At 58.1% G+C, this 17810-nt stretch overlaps 1 protein-coding gene across 2 annotated transcripts in view; it reads right to left on the reverse strand.

The window, feature by feature from the left end:
• Positions 1-201: 201 nt before the first annotated feature.
• CUX1 (cut like homeobox 1) overlaps positions 202-17810 on the reverse strand; it is a 353721-nt gene continuing 336112 nt past the window's right edge. For both annotated transcript variants that reach the window (XM_069571106.1, XM_069571105.1), the window contains exons 15-23: positions 8803-8930; positions 8005-8071; positions 7408-7517; positions 4381-4497; positions 3145-3228; positions 2510-2566; positions 2033-2113; positions 1256-1320; positions 202-1044 (exon numbers count right to left, since the gene is read on the reverse strand). In XM_069571106.1, coding sequence (XP_069427207.1) covers positions 975-1044; positions 1256-1320; positions 2033-2113; positions 2510-2566; positions 3145-3228; positions 4381-4497; positions 7408-7517; positions 8005-8071; positions 8803-8930 — 779 coding nt within the window. In that variant the 3' untranslated portion in view covers positions 202-974. The remainder of the gene's footprint in view (positions 1045-1255; positions 1321-2032; positions 2114-2509; positions 2567-3144; positions 3229-4380; positions 4498-7407; positions 7518-8004; positions 8072-8802; positions 8931-17810) is intronic.

Here is a 17810-nt window from a genome sequence, read left to right on the forward strand (position 1 = left end):
TTTCGGTTTCAGCAAAGCTCTGGACCCACTCAGGGAATCTCGGGGATGAGAAAAGGGGGCAAGGCCTCCCCCGTGTGAGGGACCATGCCCCACGCCAGCAGAGCAGCCATCAGGTCCAGCCGCAGCTCCTGGGGGTGTTGCTACAGGAACCCGCTCACCAGTCTCCTGTAGCCTCACCATCACAGAGAGCAAGGGCACCGGTGTGGCTGCAACAAGGTATTTATTCAAAATATGCAAAGCTGAACATGCAGGTGCAAACCTAACTTAGGAAGATCTGCCAGTGGCCCCAGGGTGGCCATGCCAGGATGGCCCGCCACCGGTTCCTTGGGTCTGAAGAGCCTGGGGCGTGGGTGCTCATTGGAGAGTACTCCTCACCTAAAAGCCGGAATATCTTGCTAAAGAAGAAAGCAAAAATCACAGTGCGTCTAAGGGGTTGGGAGGGGGTAACAAACTGTCTTGCCCTCTGGGGTTCCCTCTCTTTTAGGGGTTGGGTGGGGCCAGGATAAAGGCAGGTGCAGGGGGCTGGACTTAGAGCTCGCTGTCCTGCCAGGAAGAGCTTCCATGCCTTGGGGGGATGGTGATCGATCTGAGGGGAGCCCAAGGGGATCCTGGGATGGCCCGGGGGACCCCAACTGGATTAACCACAGCCAGAATCAGTGGGAACTCAGTGTCACAGCTGAGAGGTCTCTGTCCCCAAGGCTAGAGGTCAGGCTGCTGGGCGGGACCCAGGCTGGGTCAGCAGCCTGAGATGGTTTGGTTTGGCCTCAGGAGCTTTCTGGACTTAGGGAGCCTGACGAGGCTGAGACCCTCTTTAAAGGGAGATGGAGGAAACTCTGGGGAACCTCTGGCACTGTTGGGTGGAGGGCAAGAGTCATTTACACAGGGGATTTTCCAGGGAAGCCTAAGTCATTGGAAGCAGCTGAACAAGCAGGGGAACGCAGCCATCACTGTCGAGCCGGGGAAGTCTGGGGACATCACTGCCACAGGTCGCCGGCGGCCACCCCGTTGTCATTCTCGTGGAACTTGTGCAGGTGGTCGGCGAACCTGGGGGCCACAGAAACATTTGCTGAAGCCGAGTGCGAAAAAGAAAGAGATGTGGGGGGTGGCGGGGGGCATGGAGGTCTCCAGGGGGTGTGTCTCTGTGGGTGGACCAGATGGGGACAGTGATGGAAGGCTGGGAGGGGGGCAGGGGACATAAGAATGGGTGGTGCGGGGGGCCAAGCAAGGGGCCGAGCAGGGCGCAGGGGGGGCTCACTTCTTGGCGCAGAAGGTGGCACAGTCCCGCTCCATGCTTTCGCTCCACGCCAGCTTGTAGAGCACCTGCCCCGGGGGACAGACAAGGTCAGCTGCCTCGCGGCCACTCTGGCTGTCCACCTGCGGCCCCTGGGCTTGGCTTCCTGACACATGACGTTTCTTGTGGCCGCAGTCCCAAGTTGAGGGGCGTGGGGGGGCCTTAGAGATGTTACCTCTCATGCCTACCAGCTTCACAGTTGGTCAGACAGGCCTGGGCATGGAGCTACGATCCCTAACGTCGCTGGGCAGCACCAGGACCAGCTGGGCCCATCAGAGCTGGAGTCCGGATTGGCCATATAGGGGCCATCTGGACTGTGGCCTCGCTGGGGGTGAGGAGTCCCTGAGGCTGAAGGCTTCTACAGGCGTGCCCCCACCCCTGCTGGGCGGACACGCGGGCGTCCCAGGCCCCCATATGCGCTGTGCCCAGGAGCTAGAATGCCCCTCTGCCCCCCAGGAGGTTCAGCTCAAGATGTCCCCTCTCTGTGCGGCCCACCTGGCTGTCCCTTAGCAGTGACTCTACCGTTAGGCCTCTTTTCCCATCTGCCAGTCTCCCTCATGGCTCCCTCCACCAAGCCTCCCTCCCAGGGCTGGGCCCTGCATGGAGTCGGACAGGCTGCTGCCCCAGCCAGAGGGCCCCCGATGGGGACAGAAGTGGCCCAGCGCAGACTATGTGCCTGCGGGTGGCAGTTGTGGGGACCGTGGTGAATGTATCCCCGGCCGTGCCTAGATCCTCACTCACCAGGAAAACCAGGAGGTGCAGAAACAGCGTGTAGAAGAAGCCGATGGTGCGGGCCATCTTGTTGGAGAGAACCAGCCGCCCCTGGGGAGCACGCAAGGCGTGAGTGGGGTGGGGCGAGCCTCACCCACCTCTGCCGGTCTCACCCATCCAGGGCAGCAAGGGGCGCGAAGGGCAGGCAAGTTAGGCTGTTCCAGCGTTCAGGCTGGGAACTCGGGGCCGCAGGAATGCTAGGGAATGGCGCCCCCGTGTGGCCACGTTCAGAATCTACCGTGAGTAATAGGGCTGTCACGGACGGAGACGGACAGATTCCCCCCTCCTAGGGTCACACAGCCACTCTTGAACGGGCCCCGGAGGGGCAGCGGGGTTCCTGGAGCTTTCCAGACTGAGCTGGAGGGCAGGTGACCAGGTGTCCAGGGTCGGAGGCCCAGGCCCAATCGGGGGAGGGCATGGTGGGCTCGGGGTCGGGGCGCGGCTCACCATGCTGAGTGTGGCCTTGTCCCACGGGCTCAGGCTCAGGTATTTCCGCTGCCGCTCCTGAAGGGCGAGGAGGGATGAGGAGAAGACCCCCAAATGCCCTCAGAGCCCCAGCTCACTGCAGAGAGGGACCCTGTCCTGCTGTCCCTGCAGGGCCCTGGGGTGTGGAGGCTGCCAGGGGCACCCTGGTGCCCAGTCCCACTCAGGGCCAGTGATGGGAGCTGCTGTCCCCCTCTGCAGTGGCCGACTCTGAACACGGAGGGTCTTCAGGGAGGGCGAGGGAGAGTTACAAACCCCCCCCCCCACCACCGTAAGTCACCTGACACAGGGAGGCTCTTTGCCCATGTGCCTGCCCCCCAGAGTGCCTGCACCTGGGGTTAACCAGGTCACGGCACACTGTCACGGGGCTGGCAGCGTCAGTCGGTGTTCCTGGCACTCCAGGCCCATCCTGGTGGACCCCAGGCCTCCCCAGAACCAAAGTGAGTGTGGGGGCTGCCCTGGTGGTCTGGCGTGTCAAGGTGCAGTGTGGGGGAGGGGTGCAGGCTGAGACCAGGGCTGGTGGAGGGGGGCCAGAGGGAGCCCGAGGCCAGGTGAGTCGGGTGGGCCCCCGGGGCTGCCCCGCAGCTGGGCCCACGCACCCGCTTGCTGAAGGAGGAGAAGGGGTCCAGGCGTTCCTCGTACTGGGTTGAGTAGCGCAGCTCCGTGTCGTCACTGCCGCCGCCCTGCAGGAAAGGGAGGAGGAGAGACCGGTCAGTGGACCCCACAGGAAGGACCGAGCCAATGGACTGCAGCCTGACAACGTCCTTTTCTGTACGACGGTGGAAGCGGGGACAGGGCCCCGGGTGATGGTGTGATATGGGTGGTGCCTTGTGTCCAGGGGCACTGCCCAGGATTAGGGGTCTCCCCCTGGGGTCGGGGCCACAGTGCCTCAGGACAGGTGGGGGGAACTAAGACCCTGAGGGTGGCTGGAATGTACAAGGTGGACAGGGTGGGGCCCGGTGCAGGGAGGTGGGTCTGGAGGGGCTTCGCTGGGAGACTGCAGGGTGGCTGTGGGGAACAGGCCAGCACCTGGGAGATGAAGGCCGCCCCTGTGTCCTGCAGCAGGCCACACGGTGAGCTAGAACTAGTCTGCATGGAGCCTGGGCGCCCTCTGGTGGCCTGAGAACAGCTTCAACTGGCGGGGTGGGGGCTGGTGGCTGAGTCTGGGGCTTGTCCTAGGGAGGCCCCCCGCCAGCGTGCCACGGCTCCATCCTTCTATACCACTCCGTCTCCCCAGGGTCTCAGAGGCTTTTCCTGCACGAGGCAGTCTCCTGTGAGCAGCCAGAGAGGGCCCTCCCAGCTCAGAAGAGAGTGGGTAGTTTTCTATGCCAATCTGATTGATAGGTTTTTGGAATGTTGGACCCAGTTCTGGTATTTATATATATATATATATATATATATATATATATAAATATATATATATATAAATATATATATAAGTTTTTATGTTTTAAACGAATCCCCCCACGGTTGTCCTGTATGTTCATCATCCCTAGGGTTAAATTTCCAGATCCTGGGGTCAGCGAGGGAGAGTTACAAACCCCCTCCCCACCACAGAGGAGTCGTGTGGGCCTGAGCCCTGTGAGCCCTGCCTCTTTCCGAACCTCATTAGCTCCTGGCTGGGGTGTCTGGTGAGCATGACTCCATCAGGGCTCCACAGGTCGGGGGGCACCCGGCAAGCCTGGGGCGGGGTGTGTGTGTGTGGGATGGTCTCTGAGGCTCCCAGGCCTATTGCTGCCCAGCAGGTCACTGTCCCCAGCCGTCCCCTGGGACCTCTCCTCTCCCTAGACTGGTTCAGCTTGGAAGCAGGGGGGTGGGGGCGGGGGGGCACTCACCCGGCCAGGGTAGCTTTGCAGGAACTTGATCTTCTCAAAGAGCTTGATGTTGTCCGCACGCAGGCTGTCCAGCTCCGTCTGCAGGGCTTGGATGGTGTGCTGGGCTAGGCGGTTCTCCTGGGGGCAGCCGGGTGGGTGAGTGGGTGAGTGGGTGGGCAGGGCCCGCAGTGGAAGGAGTTGGGGGAGAGGCCTCCAAGCTGGCACGGGTCCCGCTCTGTCTACCCTGAGCCCCTGCTTGGCCTGAGGTCATGTCCTAGACCTGCCAGCCTCTGCTTAAAGCCTGGGGAGACCCCGCAGCAGGCAGAAGCCACAGTCCTTGGGTCACTTTCTTTTATTCTTTTTTTTTTCTTTCTTATTTTCCTGGGTCACTTTCTTCATGTTGTTTGTTTATGGTATCAGCTTAAAATTATTGTTGAGATATATTTCATATAACATAAACCTTATTTTAATGTATAATTCAGTTTTTTTACTACATTCACAATGTAATGCAATCATCTTTAATTTGCATATTTAATTTAACATGCAAATTAAATATTGAATTTAATTTCAGAATTAAAATTAATTTTAATTAGTTAATTAATTAAAATTAATTTCAGAATATCTCTATCAGCCTAATAAGAAACCCCATACCTGTCATCACTCACTCCCCATGCCCTCTTCCCCCAGCCCCCGGCAACCACTAATCTCCTTCCTGTCTCAATGGGTTTGCCTCTTTCGGATGTCTTATATAAATGAAACCATACGATATGCGATTTTAATGTTTGCAAAGTGACATGTGAACTCATCTTCCAACTTATTAAAATGGTTAAAGAGGCGTTTTCTCCACACTGTGAAACGTTGAAAAGGACAGAAATGTCCGTGGTAGTGTATCAGTTTCTCAAAAATGTAAAAATATAATCACTGTGTGGTGCAGCAATCCCACTTCTGGGTGTACACCCCAAAGAACTGAAAGCAGGGACTGTAAGATGATTTGCTTACCCATGTTCATGGCAGCATATTTATAAGAGCTAAAATGTAGAAGCAACCCAAGTGTCCATGGACAGATGAAAGAATGAACAAAATGTGGTCCATCCACACAATGGAATATTATGCACCGTTAAAAAAGGAGATTCTGACACATGCTCGGCGTGGATGAACCTGGAGGGCATTGTGCTGAGTGAAATCAGCTAGAAACAAAAAGACAAATACTCTATCATTCCACCTATTTACTGTCTGAGCTACCAGGGAAGCCCCATATAAGATACCTAGGGTGGCCAAATTCATCGAGATGGGATAGAATGGTGGAAGGTGGCAGGAGGGAAAGGGGAGTGAGTGTTTAAACACTACAGAGTTTCAGTTTGGGAAGATGAAAAAGTTCTGGAAATGGGTGGTGGTGAGTTGCCTAACAGCATGAATGCACTTAAAGCCACTGTGCTGCATTTGAAAAGGGTTAAGATGATACTTTTTAAGGGATGTATCTTATGTGTGTCCAGTCCTGTCCAACTCTTTGCGACCCTGTGAACTATAGCCCCCCAGGCTCCTCTGTCCATGGAATTTCCCAGGCAAGAATATTGGAGTGGGTTGCCATTTTCTCCTCCAGATGTATATTTTACCAAAACTTAAAACACATACATGGTAAAAAAAAAAATATATATATATATGTATATATATATATATGTGTGTATATATATATATATTTTTAAAGCCGAAGGCACAATCTTATAAATACTCCTTCCACCGTGCTTGGTCTAGTTTGAAGACCTTTCTAAAGGGCTGCCTAGACTTTCATGGTGACTGTCCCCAGCCCTGAAGGGGCATGGGTGATCCCCGTCCACTTTCACGAAGGTAGCTGTGAGGGGAGCTGTCCTGACGGTCCTCCATTTGAAGCCTGTTGCTCTGCAGCCCAGATCACAGGGGATCTCACTGGATCTGGTTCAGCCTTGTCATTGGACCAGCTTGGGGTCCGGCCTGCACGGGTGCTCAGTGAATGTCAGCCTCCCCAAGACCCCAGCCTGGAAGCCCCATGGGGGAGCTGCGGGTGCGGAGGGAAGGAGCTAGATATTCCACCGCCTGCTCAAGCGGTGACTCTTTGAGAAGATGGAAACTTTCTTGGCTCCTCTTTGTACTGGGAGAGAGATCGGAGGACCTGGGCTGGCTCTGTGGGATGGAGGAAGTGGTCTGCAGAGTCCCCAAGGGGACACTGCATGGGAAAGACCCACGTGCAGCTGGACTGGTCGCTTTTTTCCTCCCCAGATATTTAATTAACTAATTTATCTGGCTGTGTCGGGTCTTAGTTGCGGTGTGCGGGCTCTGTAGTTGCCCTGCAGCACATGGGATCTTGGTTCCCGGATCAGGGATTGAACCTGTGTCCCCTGGATTGGAAGACAGATTCTTAACCACTGGCCCACCAGGGAAGTCCCTAGGCTTGTCACCTTTGCAGACTAGACTGCCCTTTCCTTACGGGTCTCTCCAGGAGGGCCACCAGTTGGGTGCTTAGCAGCCAGCAGGCTCTCTTGGACCCCACAGAGCTCCTGGCCTTCTCTAGACTGTTCCTCTTCATAGGGTTCAAGACCCTCCTCCCTGGGACCTGCCCCTGCTTTCCACCCCTCCACCTGATTGAGATGTTTCTTCCTGGACCACGGTGACCATCACCAAATCGTCTTCCTGGGCCAAGCCTTTGTTCTAAACTGGCTGCCCAAGTGACCGTCTTACCTTCCATCCTGGCAGTGTTGGTCCCTAGCTTAAACTCTGCCATCACACCCCAGCCTGGCAGTAGGGACCTTGCCTGGCAACTCTGTTTTGTCCCTGGACTCCCTTCTGGCTCCTTGACCCCATGTTTCTGTTCACTCGTTTACCTGGAGGGTCTGATTCTCCTTTCAAAGCCCAGCGTGACCTCATCTGCTCTGGGCAGCCCTCCCTGACCGCAGAGAACAAACCTAACCCCGCTGAGGTCTGTGGTCTGTGACGCATCTTTCTCCCCTACACCCGGGGGTCCTCCGCGCTGTGCTCAGGTCCGTGGAGTGTTGGGGCGGGAGGGACTCGACTCACCCCCTCCAGCTCCTGGTTCCGGGCCCGGAAGCGCTCCCTCTGGCTGGAGATGATGGACAGCAGCGAGTCCACCTGGCCCTCGGGGAGGGAGCTGGCAGGCGACGAGGGTCCTAGGACGGAGGGACAGTGGCTTGAGGGTAGGGGAGGCCCAGCCCAGCGGGGGGGCCCTCAGGTCACCAGCTCTGAGGGGGCTCTGGCCGAGTGCCATGGGGCGGAAGCAAAGAGACACTGAGGGGACTGAGTGGCCTGCCACCGCCACTGTGTCCTGGCCTCAACACCTGGGGGCACCTCTGCTCTAGCCCTTGGCTGCCTCTCAGGGCTGGGCCCCACCCCCGCCAGGGAGCTGATCAACACCCACCAGCCTGCGAAAGGCCTCTGGCAGGGCTGAGGGGGTCAGGGTTCCCATGGTGGGGGTGTCAGACTGAGGCCTAGCGGGGCAAGTAGGGGCCTCACCCTTCTTGTGAGTTTCTGCTGCCTTGCTGGCCCGGGGGCCTGGCTCTTCTGATGGAGGTGTGTGCTCTTTAGGGCCCAGGTGACCCCACCTTTGCTCCTGTCCCCCTCTCCTGCCAGCCCATCACAGCCTGGGCGCCCCCTCACCATAGAACAGGGCGGTGGCCTCCTTGATGGGCTCGGGAATCTTCTCCAGGCCGAGCTCAGCTGCGCCCTGCAGGTGGGAGGGAGAGGTCAGCAAGGCATCTCCACATTTGGCAGTGAACACAGCCATCCAGGGGGCCAAGCACACAGAGGGCAAAGAGCAGGTGGGGCGGTCTGGCGGCAGGGGCTGGACACGGCAGTGGCCACAGGAGGGCCTGGAGAGGGTGCCTCACGTGGGCCACCGAAGCGAAGGTAGTTCCCCCGAGGCTGGAGTTCAGCGTGGGGCTCCCACCCGGCCACTTGGCCCTGACGGGCATCGGAGGCTGGGTGGCTCCGGTCCTACCAGCTAGCCTGCCGTGTCGCCCCCGCCCAGCCCCCTTTCTCTCCCTGGGCCCCGTTTCTTCATCTAAAATGAGGTGGGCTGTGTGATGATGATCCCTGAGGGTCCTGGGACTCCAGCCTTCCCTGATCTCGGGGCCCGAGGTCCTCTAGCCGTGGGATGGGTGGATAGTCCTGGCCTTGCTTCTGCCCCGAGCTGCCAGGGCCGAGGGCCAAGCCAGCACCCGGAGGCAGGGGGCTTTGTGCCCTTAGCCTGTGGCCTGCTGCCCCAAATAGGGCCTTTGTGGTGAAGTGAGCAGACAGACCCCAGAGGCTGTAGGTGACAGTCCCTGTGGGGCTTAGTGTTGGCCCAGAGGACACTGGCTGCCCAAGGACAGGCTGGCTTGCTTGGAAAGTCAGCATTTCGTGAGGCTGAAGGCAGTCTGGGCAGGCAGGGTGGGGTGGGGCCGGGGGCGGGCTCACCTCGGCGTCCGGCCGCTGGATGGACTGGATGGTGCTCAGGTCCTGCTCCAAGCGGGCGATCAGCTCCCTCTGCTCAGCTGCCGTGGCTGTGAGCTCAGTGACGTGGACCTGCAGCTCCGAGCAGCGCCCTGGGCCAAAGGAAGACGTGGCCGTCAGAGGGACCCGAGGTGCACGCCCTGCCCTGTGCCTCCCAACACACAGCCTGTGCCCCTGCCCGGGGGACCAGCACTAGAGCAGCAGGCAGGGGCCGGGCTCTCCTGGTATGGGAACTCACTCTTGCCCAAGAATTCCCTGGGTTTGGGAAGGAAGGAGCCCAGGTCAGAGATTTAGGAGAAATGCTCCCCAGCCCCCACCAACCCCCGAGCCGCAGTGACCAGCCCTTCTCCCTCTGCAGGCCTCACGGCCCCTGTCAAGCAGGACAAGGAGGCTGAACCCAAAGAGTCCTGAGCTTCCTCCTGGGCTGATGCTCTGGGATAAGGACCAGAGGGAGGCCCCGGGGGGTAGGGAAGGGGAGGTGAGGGAGGTGCAGTGGGCGGTGCAGGTAGACCCCCCTCAGACCCAACGGGAAGGGGTAGTGAGGGGGTGCTGCCTTTGGAATGGACCTCAGACTTGCTCAGCCCCTCCCCTAACAGGCTTCAGCACACTGTCAGGGATGGGGCGGCGCCCCCGGGACCTCCCTGGGCCCCAGTCCCCGGGCCCTTTCCCCTGTCCCAACACCAGTTATCGTCTTTACAACAAAGCAAATCCCGAATAGTTCTGTGTGGAGACGTCCCTGAGCTTTGGGAGGGTGGGAAACATTGATGAGTCTCCCCGTAGGTGCCTTCAGCTGCCGTTGGCAGCGGGGACAGCAGTGGTCCAGAAGAGGGCAGGCCCGGGTTGGAGGAAATCAGTCCTGAATACTCATCGGAAGGACTGATGCTGAAGCTGAAGCTGAAACTCCACTACTTGGGCCCCCTGATGCAGACAGCCGACTCACTGGAAAAGACCCTGATGTTGGGCAAGATTGAGGGCAGGAGGAGAAGGGGGTTGAGAGAGGATGAGATGATTGAATGGCATCACCGACTTGATGGACGTGAGTTTGAGCAAGCTCCGGGAGAGAGTGAAGGACAGGGAAGCCTGGCGTGCTGCAGTCCCCGGGGTCGCAGTCAGACACGCCTGAGCAACTGAACAACAGCACCCCTACTTCTGGTTGGCTGTGTGACTCTGGGCAGCGACCTGCCCTGTGTGGGCCTCATTTATAGAATAATAAACCCTGCTGGTTGCCGCAGAGGTGGTAGCCCAGGCCAGAGGCCTCTGAGGGTAGATGGTTTGGCCACCAGGGGGCAGTGTGGCCCCAGAAATGTCCCAAGGCCTCAGGCTGCGGGCAGGGCCTGGAGAAGGGCCCTGGGCCCTCGCGGGCAGAGACACCCCTCACCGTGTGGCCTGCTCGCCGGCCAGCCTCACCCGCACCTGCTCCATCTCCCAGGTGCCGGCTGCACACCAGGCTCTTCATACATCTCACCACGGTCCAATCAGTTGGATACGATGATTTTACAGACGGAACTACCAAGGCTTCCTGGCCTGGGACCAGACCCCCCAAGGGTGTGCACCCCCCGTCATGATGATGCCCTCCCCATGCCAGGATTCAGGCCCTGAGTGGACCTGTCCCGTCCGTCACCACTGGGCCCCCTCTTCACCCGGTGGGTAGGTGGTGCTGCCTGACGTGAGGTGAGGGGTCTGAGACGGGGCAGGGAAAGAGGCCACACCTGAGGGCAGGAATGGGGCATGGAGGGAGGGCTGTGGGGGACAGATTTAGGGTCTGCCTTCAGCCTGCAGGCCCAGAGAGACCCCCAAAATGCAGCACCCCATGGGCTGTGCAAGGAGGCCTTGGTGAGTGTCACATACACTTAGGAGGGAGGTGGACAGGGCTCGTGGTGAGGGGTAGGCAGAGGGTAGCGTGATTAGTGGTGAAGGGCTTGGACCGAGGGAGGGGACAGGTTTGGTTCTTGGCGCTGGGAGTCCAGAGGGACGGCCACAAACAGGAGCATGTCCAAAAATGGCGCCGGGTGGACAGGCCTCTGGGGGTGAGCACGGTGGGGAGCCCAGAGAGGACTCAGGTGGGCAGCCGCCCACCCCAAGGGGCAGAAGGGGCAAGGCAGGGGAGCCTGTGAGGCAGCCCAGTGTTGGGCCCAGGAGGTGTGCGCCAAGCGGTTCCGAGGGGACCCAAGCGTGGCCGGAAGGTTGGACAAAACGCTGGTGAGATGATCCTTCAGCCACGTCTGGGGGAGGAGCAACTCACAGCTCCAGGAGCCATCTGTGGGCAGGGGGCATTCTCATGTGTGCCTGTGTCTGGTGCCCTAGGGGTGGGCATGCCGGTCCCTGCCCCTGGAGGTCCCTGATGGCAAGCCCTCTGTCCTATGCGGTTCTCCCGGCCACGGCCGCTGCTGCCAACGCTCCCAGACACTCAGTGAGCTGCTGAGGAGACCTCGGGGGGTGCAAGGCTGAGTGTGTGGGTGGCTGTCCCCCAAGAAGTGTCTCTGGGTGAAGCCGAGGGCCATCCTGGCAGGTGTGGAGGTGACTGCCCAGGAGGCCCAGGGAAGAAGCTGGGCAAAGGCGGGGCGGTGGAGGCAATGGGGCAGGGCTATCAGAGGGCCCTGGGGGGCGGCGGGAGACCTGCCACCCCTCCCTTCCTTCCGTCTCCTCTGCTGGGGGTGGGAACACGCAGAATGAGGTTTTGGGATCATGTCGTTGAGTGGCCACTTGGTGTCAGGGGAGGGTCCTGAGCTGGAGTCTGGCAGGCCTGGGCTTGAATTCTGGGCCTGCGGCATGGCAATAGAAGGTCCTGGAAAGACCCGTGATCCCCACTGTCGCAAAGAACCCACAAGGGTAGGCCCGTGCCTGGAACTGGCCCCCTAAATGGGGAAGGGGCAAGCAGCTGTGTAGCTGGGCTCTGGCAAGTCTGAAGCGCTTAGTGGAACACCTTCGGGGATGCACGTGGTGGAAAGTGGGAGCCAGGGGTCTGAGGCTGGAGATGCAGGTCAGGGAGACATCCAGGGGTCTGAAAAACACCTGGACAGGACTTCTGGGGATGCTGACATTTTCTGGGGTGTCCCAGGAATGACCCAGAGAGGAGATAGCAGGAAGCAGGGCAAGGTCAGGAAGAAGCATGTTACAGCCCCAAGTTGAATCGGGACCATCCGTGAGTAAGGGGGGGTCACCGGTGTCTCAACAAAGGCTGGAGAGTTTGGTCAGGGTGGTGGTGGAGTGAGGGGTGGCAGGGGTGCAGAGGGGGGATGTGGGGACCAGCCCACTCCAGACGGACAGCAGATGGAGGTGGGGTGTGCTCGAGATGAGGGGTCGTCAGGAGGGTGCTGCAGGACGCAGTATATGCAGCCTGGAGGAGAGGGTGCATCTTGGAGGGGGCGGCGGAGGCAGGGCGGGGATGTTTGGAGAGAGAACACCTCGCCTCTGAAATGCTGCACCCATCCTCTTATCAAGGGTCATGGGACCTTGCCCTGGGAGAATCTGGGAAGGCTTTCTAGGGCGTGCGTTTCACAGAGGGGAGGAAGAAAGCAGAGTGACCATCACGGTGGCAGGATGATCAAAGGCAGAGTCGGGGGCAAGGCTTGGGGGCATCACATCGGGGGCTTTCCTGAAGGTGGGGACCCCTGTGTTCAGTCAGCCACAGGCAAGCCAGGCGGGAGCTCTGGGAGGGGGGTCAGCGTGCTTGGAGGGTTCCGAGGGGCACTCGGCTGCCAGCACACCCACCCCCTCCCCGCTCTGTGCCCCACAGGCGGCCAGAGACGGTGCCTGAGGGGCCAGCGCCTGGCTCCGCGGCCAGGGTATTCCCCAGCAGGTCTCCTCCGCGTCCTGCAGCCCTCGCTTCTTTCCACAAGCTCACAAGCACGCTCTTCTCCCCTCTGAAATGCTCCCCGCTGCCATTCTCTGACACCATGGCCCCTTTCAGCAAAACTCCCTGAAGAAGCTGCCTAGTCTCAAGCGTCCACTTCCTTAAACCTGCTCCGTCAGACCCGGACACCCGCTACGCCAATGGTCCTGGCCAAGGTCACCGAAGACCTCGCACCTCGCTCTGTCCTCCTTTCTCAGCCCTCATCTCACTGACTCGTCAGCACTTGCTCCCAGGGCACCATCCCCGGCCTCCTGCCCCCTGCTGGCCGCTCCTTGGTTTCCTTTGCGGATCCTCCTCCCCTCTAAGCTTCCAACGCTGCTGCAGCCGGGGTGCTGCCCCTGCGTGCCTTTCTCTCGGCTGTCATTCACTCTGGGCACCTCTAGTGACGTTTATAAGCCGACGACCCTCCAATGCACGGACATCTCCAGCGCACTCCTTTTCCTGGGCTCATCCTCCAATGGTTCTCAGACTTGACAGGTCCAAACTGAAGCCTGACTTCCCCACCCCCTCAACCTGCTTCACCCCAGCAGAAGCCCCTGGCACACGGCCCCAGGAGGCAGTGTCCTCAGGGCTGAGAGGCAAGACCATGCTTCAGTGGCTCAGACCAAACCCCTGGGGCACTCCCTGCCCTTGTCTATCCCTCCTGACAGCTCCTCTGTCTCATGGCTTGCGTTTGGCTTTCCCTTCCATATACATCCAGAATCCAATCGGTTTCACTACTGACCCCACTTGGTCCGAGTCACAACCTCCCATCTGGACTGTGGCCGCAGCGCCTGCTTTCCCCTCTCCTGCCCTCACCTTTAGAACCTAGTCATGAAGCAAGAGCCGGAGAGCCTTTTAAACAGTGAGACCAGACCACCCTCCCTTCAAACCCCATCGGCCCCCGCGTCCCTCGGAGTAGCAGCAGCCAGAGCCCCACCAGGCGGCACCTGGCTCTCGGACCTCGTTGCCACCTGTCCCTCCTGTTGGTCGCTCTGCTCCAGCTGTACTGGTTTCCAGGCATGTTTCTGTGCACAGGGCCTTTGCACTTGCTGCCCCCTCTGCCTGAAACATTCTTTCTTTGGGTGTCTGCATGGTTCATCCCCTTGCCTCCGTCAAGACTGTCTGAGTGTTACCTTCTTAGTGAGGCCTATCCTGACTGCCTATTTATTTATTTAAAAAAAAGTTATATATTTGTTTGACTGCACTGGGTCTTAGATGCAGCAGGCAAATCCTGAGTTGTGGCACACGAGATCTAGTTCCCTGACCAGGGACTGAACCCAGGTCCCCTGCATCGGGGTTGGTCGTGGATTCTGAGCCACTGGACCACCAGGGAAGTCCCTGTGTGTGTGTGTGTGTGTGTGTGTGTGTGTGTAGTTAGTTGTGTCTGACTCTGCAACCCTGTGGGCTGTAGCCCACCAGACTCCATGGGATTCTCCAGGCAAGAATACTGGAGTGGGTTGCCATGCCCTCCTCTACGGGATCTTCCCACCCCAGGGATCGAACCCACGTCTCTTATGTCTACTTGCATTGGCAGGTGGGTTCTTTACCACTAGCGCCACCTGGGAAGCCCTGGGAAGTCCTTGACTACCTACTTAAAACTTTAACCCCTCCACGTGTCCTTCCTGTCCCCTTGCCTTGTTTCTTTCCTGTAACACTTATCACCGTCTAAGTGGCCGAGTGATTCATTTATTATTTCTGTTGTCTTCCTCCCCCACTGGAAGTTCAGCTCCTTGTTTGTCCCTGGCTGTAACCCCAGTGCCCAGAGCAGTGGCCCACGGTGAGCCCTTATTGTGCTATTAGCTGGAGCATCTGGCCTTTTAGAGAAGCACCGTGTCCTCCCTAGAGGACTTGGTGGGAGCCTACACAGGGGTCCTCAGGCTGCAGGGTCTCCCAGGGGGCAGAGGCAGTAGGAGCCTGGCTGGGTCAGCTGGCCTCGGCTGGACCCACCGCCTGGTTCAGGCTCAGGCCTCACCCGGGCCCCTCCAGGCTGTGCCCTGGCATTGGGCCTGCCTGCAGATCTGCCAGAGCGGAGCCCCAGGGCGACCCTGCACCCTCACCGGTGGGTGTGTACTTGCTGGGAGCCTCCAGTGGGGTGGGGGTACTTCCTCCCTGGCTGGGGCCCTGTCACTCCCAGCATGGTTGCAGACACTCTCAGCGACATCTGAATACCTTCTTGATGTTATTCACAGAAAAAGCATCACCTGGTGAGACGTCACCTCCAGACTTCTTTGTTCTTACCAACGGTATGGTCATCCCTGCTCCAAATGCTTCCCCTCACTTACACCCTACCCCAGCACCGCGGCTTCCTGCTCCACTGACCCGCCACATCGTCGCCCTGCTTCTGGGTACGTGCTGCCCCTGCATTTGGGTGTCCTTGCTGCCTGTCCATCACAAATGCCTCCTTCCACCTCAAGGCCACACCAGGCTGGAATCTGCTAGCCCTTTTGCAAGCCCTCACTGACGTCACAACAGTTCTCCCCAGTCCTCTGTGTTCTTACCCTGGCTCCCCGCGTGCGGACCCGCAAAATGCATGCCCCCTCCCCCGCAGAGCCAACATCTAGGGCCGTGGAAGAGATGGCAACACACCCCAAGTCTGCCACATGAAAGCCCTTTAAAACACAAGCTGTGGATGAGTCACACACGTTAACAATATCACTGTGTCACCTTACGCGGTATAAACCTGCCATTCCCCAGTGCATCAAATAAGGTACAGTTTTGTTCGGATCCACTTAACCAGAGAGAAAGGAGAAGAGCTGTGCACAGGGAGGCTGGACACTGCTTGCGTGGGGACAGCGCCCGACTGCAGTCGGCACGTCAAATCCTGCTTGTTTCTCTGCCTCTGGTGCTGGCTGTTTACCGAGACAGGACTTGGAGCTACAAAACCACGTGCAACTGCAGTTCTGGTTAATCAAATCTCACTGCAAGAGCTTCTGGGTAAAAAGACTTTGTGTTAAGTGCTTTTCTTTCTTTCTTTCTTTTTTTTTTTTTTTAACATTTTATATCTTAATTTAAAGGATTTTTTAAAAGTAGGAGTGTACCTAAACTAGCAAACAAAAAATGATTGCAGTTAGGTTTTTTCAGTGCCAAACTGGGAGAGCCTTACTGGTTTTATGTAATTTCTCCCTTGGCAGGAGATGGGCAGACATTTGGGGGCAGCTCTGGACACTTCCACATCTGGGTGATGGAGGAGATAGGCTCAGGAGGGCCCAGCTCTGGTGGGAGGCTTTCCCTGCTCTGGGGAAAAGGGAGGGCGCATTGTGGAGGGTGCATTGAATCTAGTTTAGCTCACGCTTCTGTATCACCAGCAGGAACTTCACATTCTGAAACTCACAGATCAAGGCACAATCAACAAATACACTCCTCCCGCACCCAGCAGTCACAGGTTGGGGAGGATGGCGGTTCTCTTCCAACCCTCTAGATCCCGAGACGAGAGACATCCTTGGTCACAAGCCTGTGGACCACCTGGCAGCCCGACTCTGCAGGGCTCTCCCGCCTCCAGCCCCGAGCGCTGGCTGGAGAGGCCCTTTCTCAGGAGCCCGATCCTTCCAGAAGCCCACAAGACGCCGTTCCCTCCTTCCTCCTCTCCCTTACTTGCCCGCACTCACAGAGGCCCTGAGCTTGTCCTTCTCCACATCACAGGGGTTAGGGAACAAAGCAAGAGACCCCCCCACACCCCTCAGACCCGCAGGCTGAGGCTGGGCGGCTGGCCGGGCGCAGGCTGCGGCCATCAGTCAGCCCAGGGCCACACCCAGCGTGGTCAACCGCCCTTGCTGGTCTTCACAAGCCTGTGAGACGCATGGCGGCGGCCGTTTCACAGACGAGGAAGCTGGTGCTGGGAGGGCCAGGGCTCCAAAGGCGCCAAGAAGCCAGCGGGGACGCAGGGCCTCACGTGTACCCAGAGGGAGACCCGTGGACAGCGGGGCCGGCTGGCCCCCAGGTCCCCTGCACATCCTACCCAGGTTTCTGCAGACACCTGGCCCCGGTGCCACACGCCCACGGAAGCACTGGAGGAAGGCAGTGCGCGAGGTGCCCTTTGGACCCAGAATGGAAAGTGTTTGCTGCTCCTCCTCAGGCCAGAGCCCTTTAAATAAAAACAACCCACACGTTCTTGTGTTTGTATAAAAGATATTTACTTCAATTATCACACCTAGGGTGCTAGTGAATAATAATAATACATGGTGTGAGTTTCATACAGTGATATTGCTTCTCCATATCGTATAGGGACCGTTGTACAGTGCTGAGAACAAACATCGTATGGCTAACCAAGGACAGAAGGGACGACGGGTGCCTCCCCCACCCCCATGCCAGGCGGATCAACTTTTGACTTCTCGCGTCGAGAACAAATAGCAAGAAATAAAATGTTACCGGAGATGGGTCACAGCAACACAACAGAGGCTTTTCTCAAAGCTATTTGTACAAAAATGATGCTTTTTTTTTTTTTTTTTGGTCAATTGGGTCATTGTGAGGATTAGAAAAAAAAAAGTCTGTGATTGTGAGTATGAACAAACGAGTTCTAAAAACATCTAAGACTTAGTGCGTTACAGAAAATATAAAATACTGCTAAAATGTAAGACACCGCACGACATGGTGCTGGTGGCGGTGGGGGTGGGGAGCTGAGCTCACTGGGAGGCGTCTGGAAGAGGCCCCCCTGCGGCCGGCCGTCCTGTGCTGTGTCAGTTAGTAGTCTGGGCAGGAGCGTGGCCACCTGCTCTCACGGCAAGTAGTTTATTGCACAATTGCAAAGAGCTAGGTCTTACTCAGTGGAAAGGGACGTGGGGGGAACACCGCCTTTTCGTTTTGCTTTTCCCCATTTTTATTTTCTAACGAGCTGTCCGCAAATGCTTTCAGAATTTTGGACGAAATCCTCACGTCTCCAAAATGCACAGCATTTTCTGAAAGGTGGGGGTGGGTCTCAGAGGGTGGGACATGAGATGCCCGTTTTCTCTAGGAATGAGGCAGAAAACGGTGAGAGAGAGAGAGAAATGCATAGACGACTTGGGGGAAATGGAAACCCTTGTAGGGGGAGGGATGGGGCTGTTGTTTCATCAGAGGGCTTTCAAAGAGACGAGGACAGAGTCAGGACCCCAGACGATGTCAGAGCGGGGAAAAGCTGTGGGTGACACGGAGAGGGTCGGCA

Source organism: Ovis canadensis, chromosome 24 (genome assembly GCF_042477335.2).
Source record: "Ovis canadensis isolate MfBH-ARS-UI-01 breed Bighorn chromosome 24, ARS-UI_OviCan_v2, whole genome shotgun sequence".
Lineage (NCBI taxonomy): Eukaryota > Metazoa > Chordata > Mammalia > Artiodactyla > Bovidae > Ovis > Ovis canadensis.